Source organism: Trachypithecus francoisi, unplaced genomic scaffold (genome assembly GCF_009764315.1).
Source record: "Trachypithecus francoisi isolate TF-2019V2 unplaced genomic scaffold, Tfra_2.0 Lachesis_group19, whole genome shotgun sequence".
Lineage (NCBI taxonomy): Eukaryota > Metazoa > Chordata > Mammalia > Primates > Cercopithecidae > Trachypithecus > Trachypithecus francoisi.
Genome location: NW_022681464.1, coordinates 37461405 through 37487676, shown reverse-complemented (window position 1 = coordinate 37487676; position 26272 = coordinate 37461405). Strand labels below are relative to the sequence as shown.

At 37.3% G+C, this 26272-nt stretch overlaps 1 protein-coding gene and 1 pseudogene across 1 annotated transcript in view; one reads left to right on the top strand and one right to left on the bottom strand.

Annotated features, from left to right (window-relative positions):
* NDC80 (NDC80 kinetochore complex component) overlaps nucleotides 1–26272 on the bottom strand; it is a 46788-nt gene that overhangs the window by 8496 nt on the left and 12020 nt on the right. The window contains exons 7-14 of the mRNA XM_033178205.1: nucleotides 23796–23885; nucleotides 20788–20881; nucleotides 19399–19505; nucleotides 18549–18693; nucleotides 12638–12843; nucleotides 9370–9522; nucleotides 7059–7148; nucleotides 1466–1558 (exon numbers count right to left, since the gene is read on the bottom strand). Of these exons, the coding sequence (XP_033034096.1) occupies nucleotides 1466–1558; nucleotides 7059–7148; nucleotides 9370–9522; nucleotides 12638–12843; nucleotides 18549–18693; nucleotides 19399–19505; nucleotides 20788–20881; nucleotides 23796–23885 (978 nt within the window). The remainder of the gene's footprint in view (nucleotides 1–1465; nucleotides 1559–7058; nucleotides 7149–9369; nucleotides 9523–12637; nucleotides 12844–18548; nucleotides 18694–19398; nucleotides 19506–20787; nucleotides 20882–23795; nucleotides 23886–26272) is intronic.
* LOC117064226 lies at nucleotides 13377–14862 on the top strand (annotated as a pseudogene).

Here is a 26272-nt window from a genome sequence, read left to right as displayed (position 1 = left end):
GTTATATATATACACATATGTATATATGTAAAATAAAAACACAATAGAAGGATTGCTCTCTCTATATTTGTATGAAAAGGTATCCATGATATATTTTCCTGAGAAAGACAGATTATGAAAAACTGCATAATTTGGTACCATTAAAAAAATATGTTTGTATATCTGGAAGACACTCCCTAAACTTTAACCCTTGTTTCTAGTGATGGCATTATGGTAGATTATAAGGTACATTTCAGTTCCCATCTTATACTTTTCTCTCTTGAGTCTCTATTGTTTGTAATGAGCATTTATATTATGAACAAAAAATACTTTTTCCTTTAAAAAATTAAAAGTCATTTCATTCTCAAAGATGCAGAAACTAAATAAAATTGGTTCAGTTTTTAGGGTGCCAAGGTCAACTGGCTAGAATTTAGGAAGTGAAGTTTTTTAGTTTTTTGGTGAGTTGGAAGTATTTACCAAATGTGACCTTTTCAAAAAGCTTGCATAGGATTCATTCAGCAGTATTTTCCAGTTTGAACAACAGGAAATTTTATAATATTTTAATTAAGATTTTTTCTCAAGAGCTTCAAGGAGGCCTTATCTAGGTCCTTATTTCACAGATGTATTAACTATGCACAGGCAAAGTAGCCCAAATTCATCATTTCTAAGGTTTGTGAAGATGAAGTATTATAAAGCCTTTCATTTAAGTGCATCAGAGAGTAAACTCAAGCATTGTCATGGAGGATGTGTGAAACAATAAAAATGATTACCAATGTCTTATATTTCACATTTAGATCATATTATGTGGTGTCTTTTCTAAACATTTCACACTGTTTAAGAAAACAAATAGGTCCTAAACACAATACAGGCCAAGAGAAAAGTTTTCAGTTCCTCATACTTCGTTGACATAAGTAAAAAATATTGGCATAGTTAAAATTTTCACATGAATTGTGTAAGTGGTAATAAATAGAGTCATCTGAATATTTTAAAATGCTGGTCAGACAGTAGAATGGTGGAGAGTCAGTCTTTTTATTTTACCCACCTTCTAGATTGCATGTAAACGGTCTTTGGAATGTGAACAGGATAGTCAATTTACAATGACTCTCGGCAGGCAACTACATATTCAAAAGACCTTATTGGGGTTCAGGCTTTAGCAGTACATAACCCTAAATCTCTATAAAAAGGTAGGAGAGATTCTGTTTAGTTTTGCAAGGATATTAAGTCACATATGCAAGTATAAAATATCAGATAAAGGAACAGTAAATGTGTTCTATGGTAAAATAGCTCTAATCCAGAAAAATGTCCTTTAAAGAACAAAATAAAATGACTCCTTACCATAAACTTTGGCAGAGAAAACTAACCCAAGATACAAGTTATAGGATGTATATAGCTTAAAGATTTTGGTTTTGATGTCAGAATACATGACTCATCAAGCAATCATGACATAGCTTTGGATAACCTACACAAACTGTAGCAAAGTTCTTACCTTAATTTTTTGTTGGTAAAGATCATCCAGCTTTTGAACTTCTTCTTTCAGAGTTCTCACACTTCTCTTACTTTCTGTTATCATTGCATTCAACTGGGGAAATAAAACCTTGGTTGAGGAATCTTAACTACACATCAAAGTTATTTTAACAAGTTATAGAGTTTTTATATCATCAATCAACTAACCGAACAATGTTATTTCTTCTAGTCCTTTTGGACTCTCACTTATCATTTGTCCAAAAATTTTATTGTTCTCCAAAGAGAAATTAATTTCAAAGAAACCTCAAAGTTAAGGATGTTAATATCTGTTTTTACACTAGTTGTTGTGTGAGTGCTTTTTAAGCTCTCATATATATTACATATATTATTAATATTGTTATATTACTTTATTCATATATAAATAATTTTTGCCTCTGGATTTGAAATCTAGCTTTATTTAGACTATATCTACTATAGCTATTTAGCTTTTCATTTTTATGTTCATTTTCTAAAATGTTCAAAAAGAATTGTTTGTATTAATTTTATTAGACGTTTGCTATTATAGTCATGCTTTCCTTCAAAAAGTAATAAGGTAACCACATTTAATCTTGTTAAAGCTTGAACTTTAAGATCAGTTGAAACCAAAACTGAAAGAAAAAAGTGTTTTTCCAGTTCATTTCCTGTTGGCAAGTGCTGATACCAGTTGATGTCAGCAATTAATACAAAATGTTCTTCAGCTATACCAAGAGGAAACTGTTTCCTGCAGGAAACATAAAATAGTAAAATGTATAAATAGCTGACTTTTTAAAAAAGGATAATTCTACACACATATGAAATTTTAAAAAAATCCAGGGGTTAAAAATTTAATGAAGCTATTGTTATTTGCTACAACACAGGGTAGTGACACATACAACTAACTCGAGCCCAGAACTCGAAACCAGATCTAACACCAAGAACTTCTTCTAAAGGTATGTTATATCTGCAGTAACTAACAAGTTAAACAAGTTGTTTTAAATCCACCTGTAATAACACCAACAGATACTCAAGTAACCAGAACTTCCACTGATCCTCATGGTTGGTCAAAATCATGTTCACTCACATCTCTGAGCAGCTTCCACTCCACGTCAGCATGACTAAAGCTGCATCAATTACTTAAACATGTTTTTCTGATTCCCAAAGTACACATTTCCATTATACACACACACACACACACACAGCCCAGCTCCAATTACCTACTGGACATTCTCCACTTTGATGCCCCAGAGACCTGAAACTCAGCATATCCCAACCTACCATTCTCTCTTCTATACGCTTCTCTTTTATATTCTCTATCACCACATACCCATCTGGCAAAGGTAAGACACCTGGGCATTCTCGAGTTCTTTCTTGACCTTTACATACAAACGGACAACCAAACTGTTGTTTCCATCTTTAAATCTCCTTTCTCCATCTTCACTGTAATAGCTTTGCTTTGGGTCCCTACCATTTATTATTCACTGTACAGGATATTGATACGTCTCTTAATTGCACGGTCTAGTCTCATGCACCTCTAATCTATTCTTCCAAAGGCCAACAGTGTGAAATCACTAAAATAACAATAATTATTATTTCCTTACTTAAAAATCTTCAATGATCTCTACTGCCTAGAGAATAAAAAAAATTCAATCACTAAGCAAGCCCCTTCATAATTAGATTCTTGTCTCTCCAGACTTCTCCCTTATCTCACTTACACTCATGATAATTTATTAATATGCTGTGCTCTTTGTTTTTTCTTTTTGGAGAAGGGGTCTCACTTTGTCATAGGCTGGAGTGCAGTGGCACAATCTCAGCTCACTGCAGCCTCCACCTCCAGGGCTCAAGCAATTCTCCCACCTCAGCCTCCGGAGTAGTTGGGACTACAGGTGCACGCCACTACACCCAGTTAATTTTTATATTTTTTGTAGTGGCCGGGTTTTGCCATGTTGCCCGGCTGGTCTTGAACTCCTTGAGCTCAAGCAATCCACCCGCCTTGGCCTCCCAAAGTGCTAGGATTACAGGCGTGAGCCACCACGCCCGGTCCATGCTGTAGTATGTATGTGTGCATGCATGTGGATGAGCACGAGCATCCTTTCGTGTATCCATTGGCCAACTCCTACTTTTATTCACAACTCAGCTACGCTATCACTTCTCTCAGAAGGAGCCTGTACTTAAGTGTATTATGGGAATCCATAGTGCGCTGTATTCATATTACAAAAAGTTATGAGAGAAGAAATTGTTTTCATGCCTATCTTCCCACTTAAAATGAAGTTCACGGCCGGGCGCGGTGGCTCAAGCCTGTAATCCCAGCACTTTGGGAGGCCGAGACCGGCGGATCACGAGGTCAGGAGATGGAGACCATCCTGGCTAACACGGTGAAACCCCGTCTCTACTAAAAAAAAAAAAAAAACAAAAAACTAGCCGGGCGTGTGGAAAAAAAAATACAAAAAACTAGCCGGGCGTGGTGGCGGGCGCCTGTAGTCCCAACTACTCGGGAGGCTGAGGCGGGAGAATGGCGTAAACCCAGGAGGCGGAGCTCGCAGTGAGCTGAGATCCGGCCACTGCACTCCAGCCTGGGAGACAGACTGAGACTCCGTCTCAAAAAAAAAAAAAAAGAAGTTCACAAAGGCAGATGCCACACTGTACTAGTATCACCATCTATTCCGGTACTAGGCACATAAGCACTCAAAAAACATTTGCTGCATAAATTTCAGTTTCAAATATTTAACTTTAACCTTTATTTACATTCATATTGGCAAGTGTGATTAGCTTAATTTCTTCTTTCTGTGATATCTTTGTCATGTTATGGCATGAGGCCTACATTAGCCTTATAAATGAATTCGGTCTCTTTATGCTCTATGATAATTTACATGTCACAGAAATCATCCAGTCTTCAGTATTTGAAAACACTGACCTGTGAAATTATCCATTATTGGAGTCTTCTGAAGAGCAAATTTTTTTTTTTACTTTGGTTTCTGGTTACTTTCATATTTTGACTTTCTTGGGATTTCTATTGTTCAGGTTATAATCCATTTCATCAAAAAATTTTAAATATAAATTTGTTTATACTATATTACCTCATAATTTAAATAAATTTCCACTATCTCTATAAACCATTTCTCATTTTACATTTTCCTGCTTTTTCTTAAATGGTTTGGGCAATTATTTTAAAATACTTTTCAGGTTAAATGTTTCATTACTCTAATTCATTAATTTCTCTATAACCTTTATTATTTCCAGTTGCATTTTACCCCATCTCATCTTAACTTAGTTAAACTATTTGTCCAACAGGAAAAACAATTTTAGTTGTTAGTCTCTGTATGACATTACTGATCTCTCCCTTCTTGAAAAGTTTTCCCTACTTTGGCTTATATATATTACATATACATATAAGCATATTCTCTTCTGTTGTTTTCCAACTAACTTTGTCCACTTTTTCTAAGAGTTTTTCCCAGAATCTCCTTCCTTTGCCAGTCTCTTAAATGTTGTTACTCTTTAGGATTCAATCCTCTGCCACTTTCCCCTCCACATTCATCCACATATATGGCTTCAACTATTACATATGCCCTAATGACCCTCAAGTCTGTATTTTCAGCCCTGATCTCCTTCTTACACTCTGAATCTATAGCTTCTGCTTCCTCCTGGATATCCCACAGACAGCAAGCCCAACATCTCCAACACTGGCCCCACCACACCCTGCTCTCAGTTTTCCTCCTCTAGGTTAACAGAACTATGATCCACTCAGTTGCCCACATCAAAAATATGGAAGTCATGTTGATATTTCTTTCTCCTCAAGCTTGCACATTCAGCCATGAAATCCTTGGGTTCTACCTCCTTAACATTTCCTAAACCTGTTTCCTTCCCTCTAGTTCTACTATACATTGGTTTAAGTCTCCCAACATTTTCAAGAAAGAAATCGAGAATGCCCAGGCGTCTTATCTTTGGCAGATGGGTATGTGCATCCCCTCTAAGCTATGTTTTCCTGTAGCCCAAAGGGTTTTGTAAACCTAAAAATCTGATGAGCATAACTGTACCTATATCAGCCTTTTTCTCTAAATGGGAGTGCCTGAAGGATGTATTTATCTTTAGGACACTAACATGGGGCCTAGTCTACAGTAGTCATTTTATAACTTTCCCCCATCTGTAGCCTTTAAAAAGTTCAAGTCAGTCTGAAAGATGTTTTGGACATGAAGTTCGTGTTGTTTGGAATTCATACCTTCTAAAGGTCTCCAGGTTTTAGCACCCATTCCAACAAAACCAGAAATCAAAATGAAGCACGCTAAAGGAAGACTTCACTGCAAATCATCATCATTCCCAGGGAGCAGTCCAAATTCCTCATCTTTTCTCCATAGATATTTTAGAAACCTCAAATTACAGTATGATGTGATGAAACTCTTCACTTATCTAATGTTACAAATTTTTCTATTTTTCTAAAAATTCTAATACACATGAAGTCTTGATAGAATTTATTAACACTGGAAAAATGTCTTTCTGTGAGTTACTAGCATAATTATTTGTGAAATGCTATAGGTTTTGTTTCCAGATGAGAAAAAATAAATAAGCTTCTCTTCTGAGAAAACGTAAAATTTCATTTTATATCTTGAAGTCTATTAGCCAGATCATAGTAGTTCCTGAACAGCTGAATTAACAAGGGGTTTCCTTTAACTGCTTGGTGTCCTATAAATGAAACCCTTTGTGTGTGCATTTGAGAAGTAGCTTAAATTTTCTTAACTAACAATGTTTACTTTAAAGGTTACTAAATACAATACTAGAATTTTCCTTTTCAGGGACATAGGTGATATTCAGGATCTCAGAAGCAGAGACTACCTGAAATTCACTTTTGGAAATAGACTTCCAAAGGAATTTGAGTTCTCCTGAAATTTCATGATCCAGAATGCAAAAACTTGGTAAAAAGAAACCTCTGAATCTATCACAGCTAATTAGCCTCTAACCCTGTAATTATACTTGCCTGCTTTCAAGGTAGCCACCTGAAACCTCTTTTAGTATAAAAATACTAAATTATCTCAAGTTAGAGGCACTTCTCTATTAAAAAAAGGAAAATTTACTTAGTTCCATCTCACTTCATCATATGTGATATGTGAAGGCTAGGATGTTTAAATGTCTTTTTTTTTTTGTTGAGACGGAGTCTCGCTCTGTCGCCCAGGCTGGAGTGCAGTGGCCGGATCTCAGCTCACTGCAAGCTCCGCCTCCCGGGTTTACGCCATTCTCCTGCCTCAGCCTCCCGAGTAGCTGGGACTACAGGCGCCCGCCATCTCGCCCGGCTAATTTTTGTATTTTTTTAGTAGAGACGGGGTTTCACCGTGTTAGCCAGGATGGTCTCCATCTCCTGACCTCGTGATCCGCCCGTCTCGGCCTCCCAAAGTGCTGGGATTACAGGCTTGAGCCACCGCGCCCGGCCCGTTTAAATGTCTTAATAAATTACTTCAAATATTTCTGTTGAGGGTATACCCAATCCTCATTTTTTCATAGTTTTATTAAAAAATTAATTCCTTAGCAATCAGAAACCACAAATAACATTTAATTTTAGGTTTTAAAATCTAATTTTTGCTTTCTATGACTTTTTATGTTTTATTACTTACTTGTTCTAAAGTATCCTCCAAACCCATTTTTTTATTTTGAGCTTTATTAATTTCTTCTTCAGTTTCATTCAGGAGTTCCTTAAGAGGTACCTATAAAATACATAGGAATGTGGGTGACACATAACATTTAATTACAAAATATCTGTTCTGAGGCATCTGCACACTGTGATAGGAGGAGTCACTTTTGGAGAAAAAGTGAAGCTATAACATTTAAAATCTAATATACTGTCAAACAGAAAACAAAGCTAGTTTTTAATCATATTTCTGTAAGTGTAGACTATAACCTGCTTTTGGTTTCGAGTACTTGCAAAATTCGAGATTTGCTCATCTATCCTGGAAATTCATTGCTATTATTTAAACATTTTACAAGTACACTTAGTTTACTGCAGTATTTTTTTTGAAAAGAATTTATATGTAGGTTGTATTTTTATGCTATGTTATCCAGAAGTATCCATTTCTCTTAATCCTTTTCAACTGTTTAGTCTTAGGATTCTCTGCTTGTATTTCTTATGTTTATACTGTTCTACTGACTTTAACACAGCACTTCATTGCTTGTCATTTTTTTAAATTGAGGTGAAACTCACACTTTAAAATAGTTAAACAGAAATACTTAGGTTAAAACGACATTAACATAAAATTAAACATACAACATAAAATAAACATAAAGTTTAACATAAAATTATAGTGTGTAATTCAGTGGCATTTAATACAGTAACCATCACATCACCTCTAGTTCCAAAACATTTCATTATGTTGAAAGAAAATCCCATACGCCGTTATGTTTTAAGTAGGTCTTTTGAAGTTACTGCTGAGTTTTAATTTTGGCCTGCTCCTTTCAAAAGATGCAATGGTCTCTTTAATCTCTCTCTTTCTCTTTTTTTTTTTTTTTGAGATGGAATCTCACTCTGCTGCCTGGGCTGGAGTGTAGTGGCACGATCTTGGCTCACTGCAACCTCTGCTTCAGGTTCAAGCAGGTACCTCTGCCTCAGTCTCCCGAATAGCTGGGACTACAGGTGCGTGCCACCATGCATGGCTAATTTTTGTATTTTTAGTAGAGATACGGTTTCACCACATTGGTCAGGCTGCTCTCGAACTCCTGACCTCATGATCTGCCCACCTTGGACTCCTAAAGTGCTGGGATTATAGGCCTGAGCCACCGTGGCCAGCCTCTTTAACCTGTTAAAGAACTTTTCACTAAGTACTACTTATAACGCTTGGTTTTGTACCTTATTGATTCTATTTTATTGTTCTATTATTATGTAAAACTATTTCTAGAGATGAAAGCAAAATTTCTCCTTGAGCATATTCATTCTTCTTTTTGCATTGTGTAATCTTTTCTACAAGAATGTGATTCATGTAATTATTTTCTTGCATCAGCCATGTCAAACTACTCAAAACAGTGTTGAGCAAACTCTGCCTTCCTATCTATAGATAGATTAGTAATAGACTAAATGTTTACTGGATGTATTTTTTCTATTGAAAATGAATATAGCTTGATTTAATCAATGTCTGTCCATTCACAAATTGTTACCTCTGGGAAAGCAGAGATGTATGTTTCTTGATATTTTATCTGTAACACGTACCTGGTCTGGAACATATTCTATACTTAATACTTGTTAAATGAATAATTCTCAAGGGAAAAATGTATAGCTTTTGACTTTAATATTCTTCTATTAAAAACTGAAGTATTTTGAAAATTGGCATTTTTAGGGGCAATTCAAATACTAAAATCTATAAATAACTGACAAGTTACAATAGAGCTATTTAAAAATTTTCTTCCCCAAATTACTGCCTTGGCCATATTTTAAAATTAGGCACGAATTTCTCCTTGTCGATTACCAGTGTTCTTAGTACTACAACACATTTTATGCCTTCATGTGTGCCCTTGTGCCTGGAATTCTTTCTGCAGACCATTCCCATAAATGTCTCATCTTTCAAGATTTCATTCCACGGTTACCATCTCCAAAGTCTTTTTTGCTACATGGGAAGAACTGATCTTTTCGTTACAACTTGTAAAGATTTCTAATGAAGCACATATATAGCGTTTGATGTCTTTCTCCTCTGGGGGGATCATTAGCAACCTGACAATAAGGGTTAGGCCCTCTGTCTTTATAGTACTGGTATCTATTTTACATGTAATCAATTTTTTTTTACTGGATAGTTGAAGATTTCTGTGATCAAGAAGAAAGAAGATACAGCTTCAGTGTTTTATTCCTTTGTTTAGTACTGGGTTATGAACATGCCAAAGTTCAAATTCTAGAGATATCAATCATAGAATTAAAAAATCTTAAAAGTAGTCATGATTACTTACATAAACTTGAGCCCTGTATTTGACAAGGCAGTTGGCACCAGCCTCGGGATTAAACTTAATTTCAAAATCATAACCTTTGGAATTCTCAGCACCTTTCGGAATAAGTTTTAACTTTCTAGCCAATTTGTGATACTCTGCTAATTGTGTTTCAATCTGTAAGAAGAGAACACAAAAAGAAATGTTAAAGCAGCCCCATTCCATGTTTTTTACAACTGGCATTTCTGCAATTTTTTTTTTTTTTTTGAGACGGAGTCTCGCTCTGTCGCCTAGGCTGGAGTGCAGTGGCCGGATCTCAGCTCATCGCAAGCTCCGCCTTCCGGGTTTAAGCCATTCTCTGCCTCAGCCTCCCGAGTAGCTGGGACTACAGGTGCTCGCCACCTCGCCCAGCTAGTGTTTTTTTGTATTTTTTAGTAGAGACGGGGTTTCACCGGGTTAGCCAGGATGGTCTCGATCTCCTGACCTCGTGATTGGCCCGTCTCGGCCTCCCAAAGTGCTGGGATTACAGGCTTGAGCCACCACGCCCGGCCTCAATTGGCATTTCTGCAATTTTATACAAAACATATTACACCTATGTTTTAGTAGTTTAGTAATTCAGTAATCTTTACTAGTAAGAGTCGCAGTTTTAAAATATACAAAGAAGATAAGGTTTTAGTAACACTTAAATTTACACAATAATTAAGACTATCAATTGGTGTGTAATGTACTAGTATCTTCCATTTATCTGACAGCTTGGAATAAGAGTCCATATTTAGGTATTAACTAAAATTTACTTTTTGAAGTGCCAGATAAATTATGAAACTTGTAAAACAAATAACCTTAGTTTTGTTAATGTACAAATTAAAACATTTCATGTATCCAAAATAAGTAGAAGGCAATCATTTATGTCTGAAAATGTTATTTTAACTCTGTTGATAAAAATATTTTAGTAACATATTTCACATTTCCTGCTCTCCTTCCTTCTTCCTTCAGGGCTCTGTTCAAATAAGGTCATCAGAAAGGCTTTCTCCTAATATAACCCCCTAATTCTTCTAAATGCTTATTTTGTTCTATTTTTCTTCATAGCAATCATCACTACCTGACATATATTTGTTCATCTCCACTTCCTGAATATAAGTTCCATGAAAGCAGCTCTATCCTCAGCACCCAGAATAGTGCTTGGCATATAGTAGATACTTAATATTTGATTGAATAAATGAATTTGCAGAGTCTAGGCAACTTGTTTTTAATCTTCTTCCTCCATTAAACGCATATTTCGCTTCTCATTGTTATTACTCATCCATAAAAATAAATTTGAGTGAAGGAATGCAACCGTAAGAAGACACATTGGAACTTGCTTAACCAATTTGCAATTTCCAAAAATGTGTTAGATCTCAAAAGCAATATTACTTATACATTAAAATTTGGGCTTATTACTTATACATTAAACGTTGGCTAAATTGGTAATGTATTACCCATAACATTGAAATTAAGTTGAATAATTGGCTTCTCTCATGCCAAGGCCCAGACCCAAATATATAACAGCCTATTACCTATTTTCACTTAGATATGGATATAATACATCCATCCCCATTCCTGTCTCACAACTTCTTCCTTCTCTTCTCTCCCTGAGTGAGTGGCACCTGCCCAATTACCCAAGCCAGATAGGGCAACCACTTCCTCCCTCTTTCATCAAGTCCCATTCACTCTACCTCCTAAGCTGTCAGAATCTACTTACTTCTTTGAATTTTTACTATCTTTAACTTTTTTTTTTTTTTTTGAGACAGAGTTTTGCTATTTTTGCCCAGGATGGAGTGCAATAGTACGATCTTGGCTCATTGTAACTTCCGCCTCCTGGATTCAAGTGATTCTCTGCCTCAGCCTCCCAAGTAGCTGGGATTACAGGCACGTGCCACCACACCTGGTTTCTTTTTGTATTTTTAGTAAAGACGGGGTTTCGCCATGTTGGCCAGGCTGGTCTCGAACTCGTGACTTCTGATGATCCACCTGCCTCGGCCTCCTAAAGTGCTGGGATTACAGGCATGTGCCACTGCACCCAGCCCAGATCCTTACTATCTTTTAGAGAATGATAGTAATTTCTTTTTTTTTTTTTTTTTTTTTTTTGAGGCGGAGTCTCGCTCTGTCGCCCAGGCTGGAGTGCAGTGGCACAATCTCGGCTCACTGCAAGCTCCGCCTCCTGGGTTCACGCCATTCTCCTGCCTCAGCCTCCCCAGTAGCTGGGACTACAGGCGCCCGCCATCTCGCCCGGCTAGTTTTTTTTTTTGTATTTTTAGTAGAGACGGGGTTTCACCATGTTAGCCAGGATGGTCTCGATCTCCTGACCTCGTGATCCGCCCGTCTCGGCCTCCCAAAGTGCTGGGATTACAGGCTTGAGCCACCGCGCCCGGCCCAGTAATTTCTTATTAGATTGCTGCCACAGGTTTTCACATTATCAGAAATAAGATCTTTCTAAGATGCAACCACACCTGTTTAAAAATTTTAAGGCCTTCTTAGAGCTTTCTGAATAAAGTCCAATCTTCTAAACAAGAAAAGACTCCTCATCCTCTGGTCTATTCTTATCTCTTGATTCTCATCTCTTGCTCTGTCCCACTTGCTATTAAGCTCCAGCTGTATGAAAAACTTACATCATCAGACTGTTTTATTTCTGAACTTTCCCATACACAATTCTTCGGCAAATCCCCTACCTGTGCCATGCTAACCCTTCCCTATACTTCCCAATTCAGTTGTTTTTCCCTCTTTAAGAAATTCTCTTCTAAAAACCTCTCAGCCATCTCCCCACACCATGTACACTAAATTTGGTACCTTGTGCACCAAACATCTATTAAAGATCTCATTTCATGGCAGTAAATGCAAACTCAGCTGGAAGTTTTTGAGGGGAAAGCCAATGTTTTATCTTTATTTCCTCTATGCCCAGCGTACGTGACACACAGCAGATGTTTAATCTTAATGTTTAAGTAGTGAATAGGTGAATGAAGGACTCATTTCCTCTTCTACAGAGGAAAAGCAGTGGGACCTAAGAACATTATTTTCATAGTTTTAGACTTTTTGCTTACTTTTTGGTTGAGTTATGAAATATAAGTTATCTTAAATTTGAGAGAAATTGGGATGTTACTGAATTGACATAAAGGGATGAGTGTTTCATTAAAATGCCAATGCTAATGTTTTACCTCTTAAGCCAATTTCCTCTACCCACTGACTTCTTCTTAATTGGGACAGACCTTTAGAAAGGTCAGCTATGAGGACTTGCCACTCTGGAAATGGTATGACATACCGCTTCTTTGCCTCTGGCATATTTTAACTCCTCATTCCACAACTTCTGTTGTTCAGCTTCCAGGTCCTTGGTTAATTTATTAATAGTCTGCTGCAATTCATTTCTTTCATGATTTATTCGCTCAATGTCTGCAACTGAGTACTTCTGGTTGTCAATAATATTCTGTAGTCGAGTGTTCTCCTGTTTTATTGTTTCACATTCTAGTTCTGTGTTGGAAAAAAACAAATTTTTAATGTATCTTCAATTACTACAAAGAAACAGATGCCATCATGTAATAGAGCTAAGATAGCTAAATTTCCAAATCGTATATATGTGTGTATATATAGTATACATATGTTTTTATATATACTTCATATATATATAAATTTCCAAGTCTCATTTACATATATATATATAAATTTCCAAGTCATATATATACATATATATGTATATTCTCTTTTTGGGATAATTCTTTTTGATCTTTCATAAAAGATTTGTTATAAACAAATGTTTTATTTGTTTATAACATTCTGGGAGATAGTAGAATTAAAGTTTTATGTTAAGAAACTTATTTCCTTATTAGCTTGCAATGGTTTTCAAAAAGTACTACATGAAAAAAAATGTGGCTTCATAAATAATGACTGTCATTAAGAATTCTGGGTTCATGCATGCATCTACATTTGAATGGCCCCGCACGGGACCAAGGGACATTCTAGACTGAGGCTCCATGATACCACAAGGTGTCAATATTTAAGAGAATATGACACTTGAAACTCACAATGTGAACAAAATGAAACTTTCGTAATATCGAGGATCACTCCATTGACCTTCCTAGAAAAAGGATCTCTAATTTCACTAACAAAACATGAAGAAGGTTAAGAAATATCCAAAACAGGCCGGGCGCGGTGGCTCAAGCCTGTAATCCCAGCACTTTGGGAGGCCGAGACGGGCGGATCACGAGGTCAGGAGATTGAGACCATCCTGGCTAACCCGGTGAAACCCCGTCTCTACTAAAAAATACAAAAAACTAGCAGGGTGAGGTGGCAGGCGCCTATAGTCCCAGCTACTCGGGAGGCTGAGGCAGGAGAATGGCGTGAACCTGGGAGGCGGAGCTTTCTGTGAGCTGAGATCCGGCCACGGCACTCCAGCCTGGGCGACAGAGCGAGACTCCGTCTCAAAAACAACAAAAAAAGAAATATCCAAAACAGCTGACTGCTTACATAAACAGAACAGTTGGACAAGGTGAAAAGCCCAGATTAAACCACATAAGGCAGTCTATTTCAGAAAGTTAAACATCCCTTTCTAAATTCTTGTTACAGAAAAAACAGTTCCCAGAAGTGGGGATTGTGCCATGGCAAATAAGAAAATGAAGTGACTTGTGTAGGTTACCTGCCTGAAAAACTAGCCATGACAGTTGAGTCACACATATTTGGTTAATCCCAGTGATTCCGGTTCTTCCCAAACAGAAAACCCATCATCAAAATATAGTGATTTTTTTTCCCTAAGGTTTCTGAGGACCATGAAACAATGGCCAAAATTTTGTTCAGCAGGAAAACTTTTGATTTTTTTCTGAAAAGGCTCATTGAATGTAGTTTTAACTTTCTGGAGAAAGAAAAGTGTAAGTGAAGAGCTTGGAGTTGCAGTGGATTGCCTTCCTGGGCTTACCAACAGTTTACAGAAGAAAGCCAGTACACTTGTTTTTTCTCGTAAAGTCACTGCTTTAAAGCAAATTTGAAAAGTATATAATAGTAGATTAAACTGGCTTCAGTGGCCAGGTGCGGTGGCTCACGCCTGTAATCCCGGCGCTTTGGGAAGCCCCGAGGCAGGTGGATCACCTGAGGTCAGGAGTTCGAGACCAGCCTGGCCAACATGGCGAAACCCCGTCTCTACTAAATTAGCTGGGCATGGTGGCACATGCCTGTAATCCCAGCTACTCGGGTGGTTGAGGCACGTGAATCACTTGAATCTGGGAGGCGGAGGCTGCTGTGAGCCGAGATCGCGCCACTGCACGCCAGCCTGGGGGACAGAGTGAGACTCTGTCTTGAAAAATAAAGTAAAATAAAATAAAATAAACTAGCTTTAAGCAGTCATAAAAAGGTGGTGGTCAGAATTATCATCCGAACAGAAACTATAAATGACAGAAATATTCTGATTTTAAAACAATTAAGTGGATTGTAGGAGATACATAGGAAAATCATCTTACTTTGGTTCCAGGATATATGTATATGATGAGGCGCCATAAATAAGAACCAGGATACAGATGCTTATTTATTACAGTCACATTGAGAGATTTCATCTACTAAAGAGCACCTGGTTATTCAAAACATGGTTGGACTATATGATTTACAAAAAAGGTTACTGTCTGAGAACTGTGAATTGTAGAAGAATTGTCGAAACCATTTTTTCTTTAAAAGGACACATAATTAAACCCCAATGAAACCTTAACAGTCTACTTCACATTGAAATGGAAAAATATAGTGAAGGAACAGCTTCAACTTCAATGATATAAAAGTACACTGTGAAGACTGTCTGCCTTTGGGATATGTGGTTATTTGGTAACATTGTTTAGGAACTACTAGGTCTTAATGTCGTCCTGTATAATAATATGATTTATACTATGTGAAAAAATGAGATAAGACTTATTATGGCCGAGGCAGGTGGATCACCTGAGGTCAGGAGTTTGAGACCAGTCTGGCCAACATGGTGAAACCCTGCCTCCACTAAAAATACAAAATTAGCCAGGTATGGTGGCACATATCTGTGGTCCCAGCTACTTGGGAGGCTGAGAGAGAGCAGGAGAATCGCTTGAACCCAGGAGACAGAGGTTGCAGTGAGCTGAGATTGTGCCATTGCACTCCAGGCTGGGTGACAGAGTGAGACTCCAACTCAAAAAAAAAAAAAAAATACACACACACACACCACCAGAGTTTATTCATATTTTACTGACATTTTCAGTGATAACCACACCAAACTGGTTAGGTTTTTGCTTTCTCTGTTTACCAATAGTGTTTTCCAACCTTCTGTGACTTATGACCTATATAGAATATGATAGCATCTTTATAGCAGGCTGGGATGAAAGGATGAAGATGACCAAGGGGTCAAGAGAGTCATCCTGAAAGTGGAGAGGATTGATATTATGGTATATTGGTTTGTTACAACCTATTTGCAGCACAGAGCTTAAAGCAAATTCATGGTTAAAGTCAAACTTTATGCATTGATCACAGGCATCTGCACAAAAAAATCCACAACATATAATATCTATAAAATTTATGGTTGGGCACGGTGGCTCATGCCTATAACCCCAACACTTTGGAAGGCTGAGGTGGGTGGATCACCTGAAGTCAGGAGTTTGAGACCAGCTTGGTCAACATATAGTGAAACCCTGTCTCTACTAAAAAAGATGAAAATTAGCTGGGCCTGGTGGTGCATGCCTGTAGTCCCAGCTACCTGGGAAATTAAGGGAGGAGACTTGCTTGAACCCAGGAGGCAGGGGTTGCAGTGGGCCAAGATTGAGCCACTCTACTCCAGCCTGGGTGACAAAGTGACACTCTGTCTCTTAAAACAAAACAAAAACGGGGGCCGGGCGCGGTGGCTCAAGCCTGTAATCCCAGCACTTTGGGAGGCCGAGACGGGCGGATCACGAGGTCAGGAGATCGAGACCATCCTGGCTAACACGGTGAAACCCCGTCTCTACTAAAAAATACAAAAAACTAGCCGGGCGAGGTGGCGGGCGCCTGTAGTCCCAGCTACTCGGGAGGCTGAGGCAGGAGAATGGTGTGAACCCGGAAGGCGGAGTTATGAATGGCTTTACATAATCAAAAAAGTTAAAACACTCATAAGATAAAAACATCTTAGATTAACAGTTATAAAATTAATGTCTCAAACTAAATCACTCTGGATGGCAAATGATTAAGTATTTCTCTCTCACCTACTGAGTTTGCAGCTATCAGAAAAAGTTTTCACAAGAACAAGAAGGATGTATGATAGTTTTCTTGATCATACGCTGACAAGAAAGATAAAGTATTAGTATTAGAAAGTATTGATTAAAGGCCAGGTGCTGTGGCTCACGCCTGCAATCCCAGCACTTTGGGAGGCTGAGACGGGCGGATCACGAGGTCAGGAGTTTGAGACCAGCCTGGCCAGCATAGTGAAACACTGTCTCTACTAAAAATACAAAAAATTAGCCGGGCATGGTGGCACATGCCTGTAATCCCAGCTACTTGGGAGGCTGAGGCAGGAGAATTATTTGAACCCGGGAGGCAGAGGTTACAGTGAGCTGAGATGGTGCCACTGCACTCCAGCCTGGGTGGCAGAGCAAGACTACATCTCAAAAAAAAAAAAAAAAAAAAAAAAAAAGAAAAAGGACTAACTGCATTATAAAAATTGTTATAATAATAATTTAGTACAAGCTTCTTTGTCATCATGGAGAATAAACAAAGGACATGATTGGGGTGAAGTGTAAAGTAGTTAATATATTTAAAGAGTTGCTTTAGAGCAAATCATATATATATATATATATATAAATCAGAGTTATTTGGGGAAAAAAAAACAGATTCAGCAAATAACCCTGGTAATTACTAGTCTTGAGTTGACAATCAATACTCCATAGACTAAGAGTTAAATCAAATATCCTAAGGGCCATGTATACAACTCCCACATGGGACAGACACGGCGTACAAAATCCCAAAAGAAACAAACAGAAGCAGGCAAGGTCCTGGGAGAATAGTACAGTTGTCAATAAATTTATTTTTAAAACTACAGCCCAGTGGCTCTGTGACTTGTAGATACCTTTCTTTACTCTCCTTCAGGCACTGCAGAAGAATCAAACAACTGCATGTGCCACGGTGTTTTACAGAATTTTATGATTAAGATTGCTGTGTTTATGAAAGTAAGTTTATAAGACATGAAAGAGCTTTCTATAGTTGCTCTTTTCCCCAAGAACTGTAGTACCTGCAGCTTTAAATCAGTTTCAGCTGCTGAGCTGCTTAGGCAGTAGTGATGGAGGATAGCCAGTTATAGCCGACTGAGGCAGGCAGAGATCAAGAATCTGGCTTATTAGAGCCAAGCACACTGAAGCCCACCTATAGTCCCAGCTACATGGGAGGCTGAAGTGGGGGGATTATTTGAACCCAGGAGTTCAAGATCGGCCTGGGCAAAATAACAAGACTTCATCTTAAAAAAACAAAAGAATCTGGTTTATATGGTTTATTAATTACAAAGTGGAATAGAGTATATATTTGTATAGAATATTTTATATATTTCTATATTCAGGCAGCATGTTTTCTTAGGTTAGGCCCTTCTTGGCTTCAAAAAGCCAAATGCTTGAAAACATGTAAGGAGTAGTAGGCTGAACAATGGCCACCTAAATATATAAAGTTCTGTCTCTGGCAACTGTGAAATTACCTTATTTGGGAAAAGGGTCTTTGCAGATGTGATTAAGTATCTTGAGATAAAGAGATAGCCCTGTATTATTATCCAGGTGGGCCATGAATCTCATCCTAAATGTCCTTATAAGACAGAGGCAGAGGTAGATATTTCACACAGGTAGTAGAATACAAACACACAGAGGAGAAGGCAACGTGAAGATGGAGGCAGAGATCGGAGTGATGTGAACATAGCTCAGTAATGCTGCCAGCCACTAAAAGATGCAAGAGGCAAGGAAGAGATCCTGAGTCACTGGAGGGATGCAGATCTGCTGGAACAGCCTCTAGAACTCTGCGAGAATACATTTCTGTGGTTTTAAGCCATCCAAACTTGCGGTCATTTGTTACAGCAGCCTTAGGAAACAAATATGAAACACACTGAAACCTTGGTAGCCTGCTCTAGGCACGAACCACAGAAGAACAAAAGATATGGATAACAAAGCTGTTTTGACACGTGATAAATCCCACATGGGTTCGCATCTCAGTCTTTCAGCATTAGCTCGGCTTACCTACTCTAGCAATTTCCTCATTGAGACCGTTTAATTTCTGATCAAGAATGGCTGAATGAGACTCCAAATTGCTCATGTATGCCTGATACTTTTGAACATCTCCTTGTAAGGAAGCCTTCAGTTTTCTCAACGACTCTAGACGATTCTTTAAGAGAAAAGAATATCATTTCAGTTATTTTCAATAATCATTCCATATTTTATTTTAAAGTAAAGCAATATTATTTAAATTTATTTTAGAGAAAGGTAGATCTGAGTTTTCCTTTCACTTTTAGAGGGAGTCAAAATAACTAAAAGGGGACTATACTGTCAGTTTGAAATAGGAAAAAAAACAGTGGCTAGAGTTGAAAGAGCACAAACATTTAAAATCTGGTATTTTACAACAGCAGTTTGAGTGCTTCACTAATAATGCAGAAAATAAAGTTAGATATCTGGATATTAATATTTAGCTTTTAGAAAACTCATGATACAATATACTATATAAACCCATTTATTAACCATTCCTTTTGCACTATCTGCAAAACTCAGGGCTTCTTGTGACTAATGCTCCCTAGAGGTATATAGTACAGGGCCTTTATTCAAAAGTACTTTTGGTCTTATGTAAGCAGGTAAGAATCTTTCATCATATTCAGAGCACCACTAGTCTAAGACTGATAGACCACAAGGGAAAACAAGGCTCCACAGACACCAAATATGTTTTCATTGGGAGTTCACTATGTGAAAATTTAACTTTTAAGAAGCTTAATTTGTTAATCTATTTTTAAAACATTTTGATAAGACAGACAGCTAATATCCAAGGACACCCAAAAATCTAAAGGAGCTCTCAAGTAAGTGTGTAAACATGTTTACTAACCGGTTCTTTTTCTCTTTCTTGTTCCAATCTTGCAATCTGTTCATTCAATGCTCTGTTTTTTGCTTCTAATGATTCCAGCTTAAAAGCATCCACATTAAATAAATCCTCTGGAGACAAAATCCAAAAGCTTTTTAAGACCTCAAATTTGCCTAGAACATTCTTCCCCAAGTTTTCAGTATTATTCCCTCCCTCACTTCTTTCTGGTCTCTGCCCAAAACACTATTAGTGAAGTACATCCCATTCTTGTAAAATAGCAAACGCTTTCCATTACTCCACTGTACTTCGACTCTCTTTGTCCTGCTTGATTTTTCTCCAAAGCACTTATCACCATTTGACTTAAAGTTGCTCACTTCATTATTTTCCTCTTTCTGTCTACTAAAACGTAAGCTCATAAGGACAGAGGTTTTTATCTTACTCATTACTGTATCCTCAGTGCCTAAATGGTGGCTGGCGCATAGCAGGTATACAATAAATATTTATTTGAATGAATGAATGCAGTTTTTCTGCTTGGTTAATTATATACAGAGATATCAAATTTCTCACTAGATGCTTGGATCACTCTAAATTTTCCTCTCTTAAAGCCATTTATTTTGCTCCCTTTCCCATGTGAACAAGCTGAAATTGTCCAGTTTACTCTTTAGGAAGATACAGATCCAGGGGACTATAAGGGAATGCTTTCACCTTTTGTGCTAATACTGTGCAAGGTGATTGATTCCATTGTCTTTGGAGGAATAGCTTCACCTCCATTTATCTACTTTACCTTCCATTTTGGCACTTTATATACAAGACTATTTCAACAGAAAGAACGAAAATGTAAAATAATACCTCTGGAATGTTTTAGAGTCAGCTAGTAAATACTGTATGTCACTAGGTTGTAAATGAGTAAAAAAAAAAAAAAAAGAAAAAAAGATTTTCCTTACATATTTGGAAGTATAATGTCTTGTTAACTTTTGCCACAAATTCTGAAAGAGACCTTCGGTCTTTTGACTGATTGGTGCTTTAATTTCTCAAATAGTAAGCAAGGACCACATAGGGATATTATACTCCAAGAGGAATAACATTTGCTGACTATCGTCTGTGCTTCTGGTAGCGTGTTTGGTACTTTATTACACTGACATCTACTGCTGCTAAACTTTGTCACATAGGTCAAATGTTTTATTAAGGCCTCACAGACAGTAAGAGGTTCTGCCTCAGGTCTGGCTCCAACACTAGTATTCTTTTAGCTTAACTTCTCTCCACCAACGAAACCACAAAGATAAAAATCAGTAGGCATCCAGGTCCATTTAAAGTAAGTAACTCATATGAACATTGGATATGGTACATAAATGACCACTCAATGAGCTGAGTCAAATGACCAAAAGCAAGCACCCTAAGAACGAGATCACTTACTCAGTTTTGACTGCAACTCTGCATTCATCTCATCAAAGCTGTCAGCACCACTCATAAAACTCTCATAGCATTTTATGGTGTAGTCCAAAAACAACTATGGGGTTAAGCAGATTATAAAAACAAAGTCATGATTCTCTATTTGGTTTGTTTCACTTTTCTAGGTGGAAATTTAAATTCGAATTTAAAAAATAGTCAGAAATACTAAGTAGTCAGATGAACCTATAAATAAGAGATAAAAACCTAGGCTATATAATTATGGTATACAGATGTATTTAGTCTGCTACTTCTAAATATGAATAATGAGGATAAAATAACACTTAAATTTGGACAAAGGCAATATTTAAAAACAGTAAGCCATACCTTCAGAATTTTGAGAAGGTCAAACAAACAAGGAAGCTTATTAATACATGCAATTCAACATGAAATGCACAAACTTAATCATCTTTAGGAATAAAGCACCTGATGAAAAATTTAAACAAACTGCTGATCATCTAAGTCCAATTGAATTGAGAAGGTCTAATTGTAAAAACCCAAATTTAATTAATGAAGGCTACAATTACATTGTAACTTCAGTCTACAAAATGAGTTGCACAATGAGTAGCAATCCAAACAGCACAATACTAGAATTCTTAACATTTATCCAAGAGAAAATAACACTATATTTTGCATTCATGAGATGTTTTGGTCACTGAGAATGTAGATTTTATGAGAAGGCAAGAATGGATGATCAGAATTTTCCATAGCCTAGATGAAGTAAATATCCCTCAAGACAAACCAATTCCCTTTGTGCTAATTTGTTGCTTATTAAGGTGACTTTGAAGTGACCCTGAATAGGTAGTCTGAGTATTCATGTAACTGGAAAGGTGTATCACTGATGGTAAATTAATACATTTTCATTCTCCTTCAGATCAGTTGCTGTGAATTTGGTAAGACTGAATCAGTTTCCTTAAGCTTGGTCAATTTTGATCTTATAGGTTTAAAAATATCGAGTTTGTGGACTCACAAAACTGAGTATCAGAATCTTGTGAAGACAGATACTCTGACAACTTTAATTACCAACAGTACTTTATAGTTTTCCATGTGCTTCTTTATATATTGTTATTTGAAATAATAGCTATAATAGCTCAGATAGCAAGAATAATTTTTAACCTTTAGGATTGATGTCAAGAAATTTAACACTTTTTTTTTTTTTTGAGATAGGGTCTCACTTTGTCCCTCAGGCTGGAGTACAGTGACATGATCTTGGCTCACTGTAGCCTTGACCTCCTGGGCTCAAGTGATCCTGCAGCCTCAGCCTCCTGAGTAGCTGGGACCACAGGTATGCACCACCATACCCAGTTCATTTTTGTAGTTTTTGTAGAGATGGGTTTTCACCATGTTGCCTAGGCTGGTCTTGAACTCCGGAGCTCAAGCAATCTGCCCACCTCGGCCTCCCAAAGTGCTAGAATTACAGGTGTGAGCCACTGTGTCTGGCAAGACATTTAATATTTAATAGATGTTGTAATGTACTTGGGTGAAAACTGAGGTGCAATTAGAGGCAGCCCAAAGACACATATTGCAATGTGGGAGGATAATTTCCTCAAGGGTAGGATCAAAGTCTAGCTGGGATCATTGTTGAAGTAGTAAAGGTGTGTGTTTATTTTTTGTTAAAAAGAAAAAGGCAATGATGCCAACACTAGTCGGTTGATGTATCTTTGAACTATATCCCAGGCAGTCATAAAAGATGGGACTGAAATTATTCCCACTTTTGTGACAAAAGTTTCAAAGAATGAAGGTTAGAATTAGAACAGAGAATAGTTTTTCTTCTAAGTGGCCTGTGTGATGACTGGTTTTTTATGTATGCTAGGAAATATTAATGTATAATCTTAATGTTTCTTTTATCTCAACCACTTTTGGAAGTGGTGACTCTGAGCTAAGTGACAATATGACTAATGAAAAAGGTCAAAACAAAATAAACAACCTACCCACGTGCAATATCTTAAGACTCAACCTATTATGTTTTGTATTGACAAAGAATTATATTAAAATAATGTTGCCAATATTGATATCTTCAGTCTACAACAGAAAGGAGGAAAAGAAACATTACGTCTATAATATGTAACATGTTATGATTTAATTCAATCCCCTTCCATTTTTTACTTAGTTAACATTTTCAAATTTTTGTGCCTAGTTAATTTTAAGAAATTGTAATGTGATTCAAACAGATTCATTAATATTTAAAAAAATCAATGGCCGGGTGCGGTGGCTCAAGCCTGTAATCCCAGCACTTTGGGAGGCCGAGACGGGTGGATCACAAGGTCAGGAGATCGAGACCATCCTGGCTAACACGGTGAAACCCCGTCTCTACTAAAAAATACAAAAAGCTAGCCGGGCGAGGTGGCAGGTGCCTGTAGTCCCAGCTACTCGGGAAGCTGAGGCAGGAGAATGGCGTAAATCCGGGAGGTGGAGCTTGCAGTGAGCTGAGATCCGGCCACTGCACTCCAGCCTGGGCGGCAGAGCGAGACTCCGTCTCAAAAAAAAAAAAAAAAAAAAATCAAATTTAGAATATTTTCAGGAAGCAAAAAGACAACTCTACAAACGAATATACAGACAATCCCTGACTTAACGATGGTTTGACTTCAGATTTTTCAGCTTTCTGATGGTTCGAAAGCAATGGAGTAGAAACCATCCTTCAAGTATCCATACAACCTTTTTGTTTTTCACTGTTAGTATAGTATTCAATAAATTACAAGAGCTATTCAATACTTTATTATAAAAATATGCTTTGTGTTAGATAATTTTGCCCAACTGTAAGCTAGTTTAATTGTTCTGAGAATGTTTAAGGTAGGCTAGGCTAAGCTATGACGTTTGGCAGGGTAGGTGTATTAAATGCATTTTTGACATGATATTTTCACCTCATAGTCGGTTTATTACTCTATCATAAGTTGAGGGGCATCTGTATTAAATCTAATAGTGACACAATAATATCAAGGCGATTCATCATTACAGTTTATGATAATACATGGTACCTTATTATGCATAATTCCATCTTCAGTTTCTTCTCCCCAAGGCTGCCCATCATCAAATAAAGGTGAACTTTCTTTCATGGCAGTATGTATCTAATTAGTACACAAGCAAGAAAAGCAAGTTGATCTGAAAAATGCAACTTTCATATTTTGGCAAATTCTGTTTTTAGTGTCAATTTTAGAAGCATTTACATTATTGTGTAACTAAAAGTCTCTTTTGATAGGTCATTATATTGAACATCAACACTTTTGACTTTCTTTTGAATAAAACAATTTGAAGGTATCCTTTTGATGATTTCAAAACCCTTTCGTTTAGTAACTAAACTCTTCAGGATCTAGAAAGGACGGACTCTATATTTACTTCCGTTCTACAGGGAAAAATGTTGACCTTTATGCTGTTATTAACCCACTGAGAGCAAATAGACACATTTTAATGCAACTTTAAGAATCCAAAACAGAATTGCCACATAAAAGGTGAGCCAATAATAATTTTTCTCTTTGAGCTCAATTTTGGTGCTCAAATGTTAATCAAGTAACTCATTCAGTATGTACAATATGAACTTTAGACGAAATTTTATAATAGAAAATCTTTAGAAATACAATAGTTTCAATCGAAACTGATAACATAAATTATAGCAAAACATTCAGATGTTTAAAATTGACAAGCTAAAAGGAAAATAGTTAAAGCTTTTTAAGGCATAGAAATTCCATTTTGGAATGCCTGTTTTTATATCTTCTTTTAAAAATATAACATTTAAAACATGAAAAAATAGAAAATTTAAATGAAATTGCTATAAATATACATAAAGGTAGATATAAATACAGATATACTAGATATAAATATATCTATTAATATCTATTAACTTGATATATAGATATCTAGATATCAATATGTATTTTTTTTTTTGAGACGGAGTCTCACTTTGTCACCCAGGATGGACTGTGGTGGTGCAATCTCAGCTCACTGCAACCTCTGCCTCCCAAGTTCAGGTGATTCTCCTGTCTCAGCCTCCGGAGTAGCTGGGATTATAGGCATGAGCCACCATGCCTGGCTAATTTTTATATGTGCAGTAGAGACAGGGTTTCACCATGTTGGCCAGGCTAGTCTCAACCTCCTGACCTCAGGTGATCCAACCGCCTTGGCCTCCCAAAGTGCAGGGAATAACAATAATAACAAAAACAGGGAATAATACGGCACCTGGCCAAGATATAAATATGTATCTAATAGTATAATGAACACTAAGTATAAGAATACTAACTTCTAAGAAAAGGATTATGCGGTAGGAGTACATAAAAGAAGAATGGGGTTTCGAAAAACAATTAAGTTTTGTCATCTTGGAATTCACATACAGGACTTCTCAGGGAGACAATGTCCTTAGCCTAGAGTTGTTTGCCCTGCTACCCCTTTCTTATTCTAAAGGCACTCAGAAGATGCTTTGTTTATCTAAGGCGGATGTGGAAGAGCTCTAACAACTGGGTCTTTTATTTTGTCTTTGTTTTGACAAGGCCTCAGGTGGCAGACAGATTTTTTTTTTTTGAGACGGAGTCTCCCTTTGTCGCCCACGCTGGAGTGCAGTGGCTGAGATCTTGGCTCACTGCAACCTCCACCTCCTGGGTTCAAGCGATTCTCCTGCCTCAGCCTCCCGAGTAGCTGGGATTACAGGTGCCCGTCACCATGCCTAATTTTTGCATTTGTAGTAGAGACAGCGTTTCACTATATTGGTCAGGCTGGTCTCAAACTCCTGACCTCAGGTGATCCACCCACCTCGGCCTCCCAAAGTGCTGGGATTACAGGCGTGAGCCACCGTGCCCGGCCAACACACAGACTTAATAAAGTCGGAAAGACATGTAGGGCAGAACCCAAGATAAGGAACAGAATCTGGTATCTTGTCATCAGGGTAAAGACAGTTTCTGTCACCTTGTCAAGGTCGTTATGAAAACTCTTGCTACTTTGCAAGATTCAAGGAGAGCCTTACACAGGGACATACAGATCCCCAAGAGCTATAGAAAAGACTACTGAAAGGACTGAACAATTATGAACTAGGAAGACTGGTTGAAATAGTTTCAACCTGTAATTGTAGATATAAAAAGTATAGATTTGGATCATGTTTTCATCTAAAGGTGGCATTTTCTACTATAACACCACTTCTTAATATTGTGAGACATCAGAGGAGGAAAAGGACACAGAGGGATCTGGGATAAGTCATGCCCAAGTCCACTTTGATCACTAACCAAAAGGCTAAAAAGACGCTCCTGAAGTGTATGCAACCCTCCTATTTATGGTCCTTAGTAGAGAAGACATGGTAACTTTGGCTAAATTATTATCACTTAGACACTGTAATAAGGACTGATCATCTGCCAAGTTCTGTGCAAGGAGGCATAGTAAGATAGGAAATCAAAGTTTATTTACAAAGCATGAACAAACAATTCAGGAGCATAACAAATAATAAACAATGAACAAATAGAGGTCATTAGAAAAT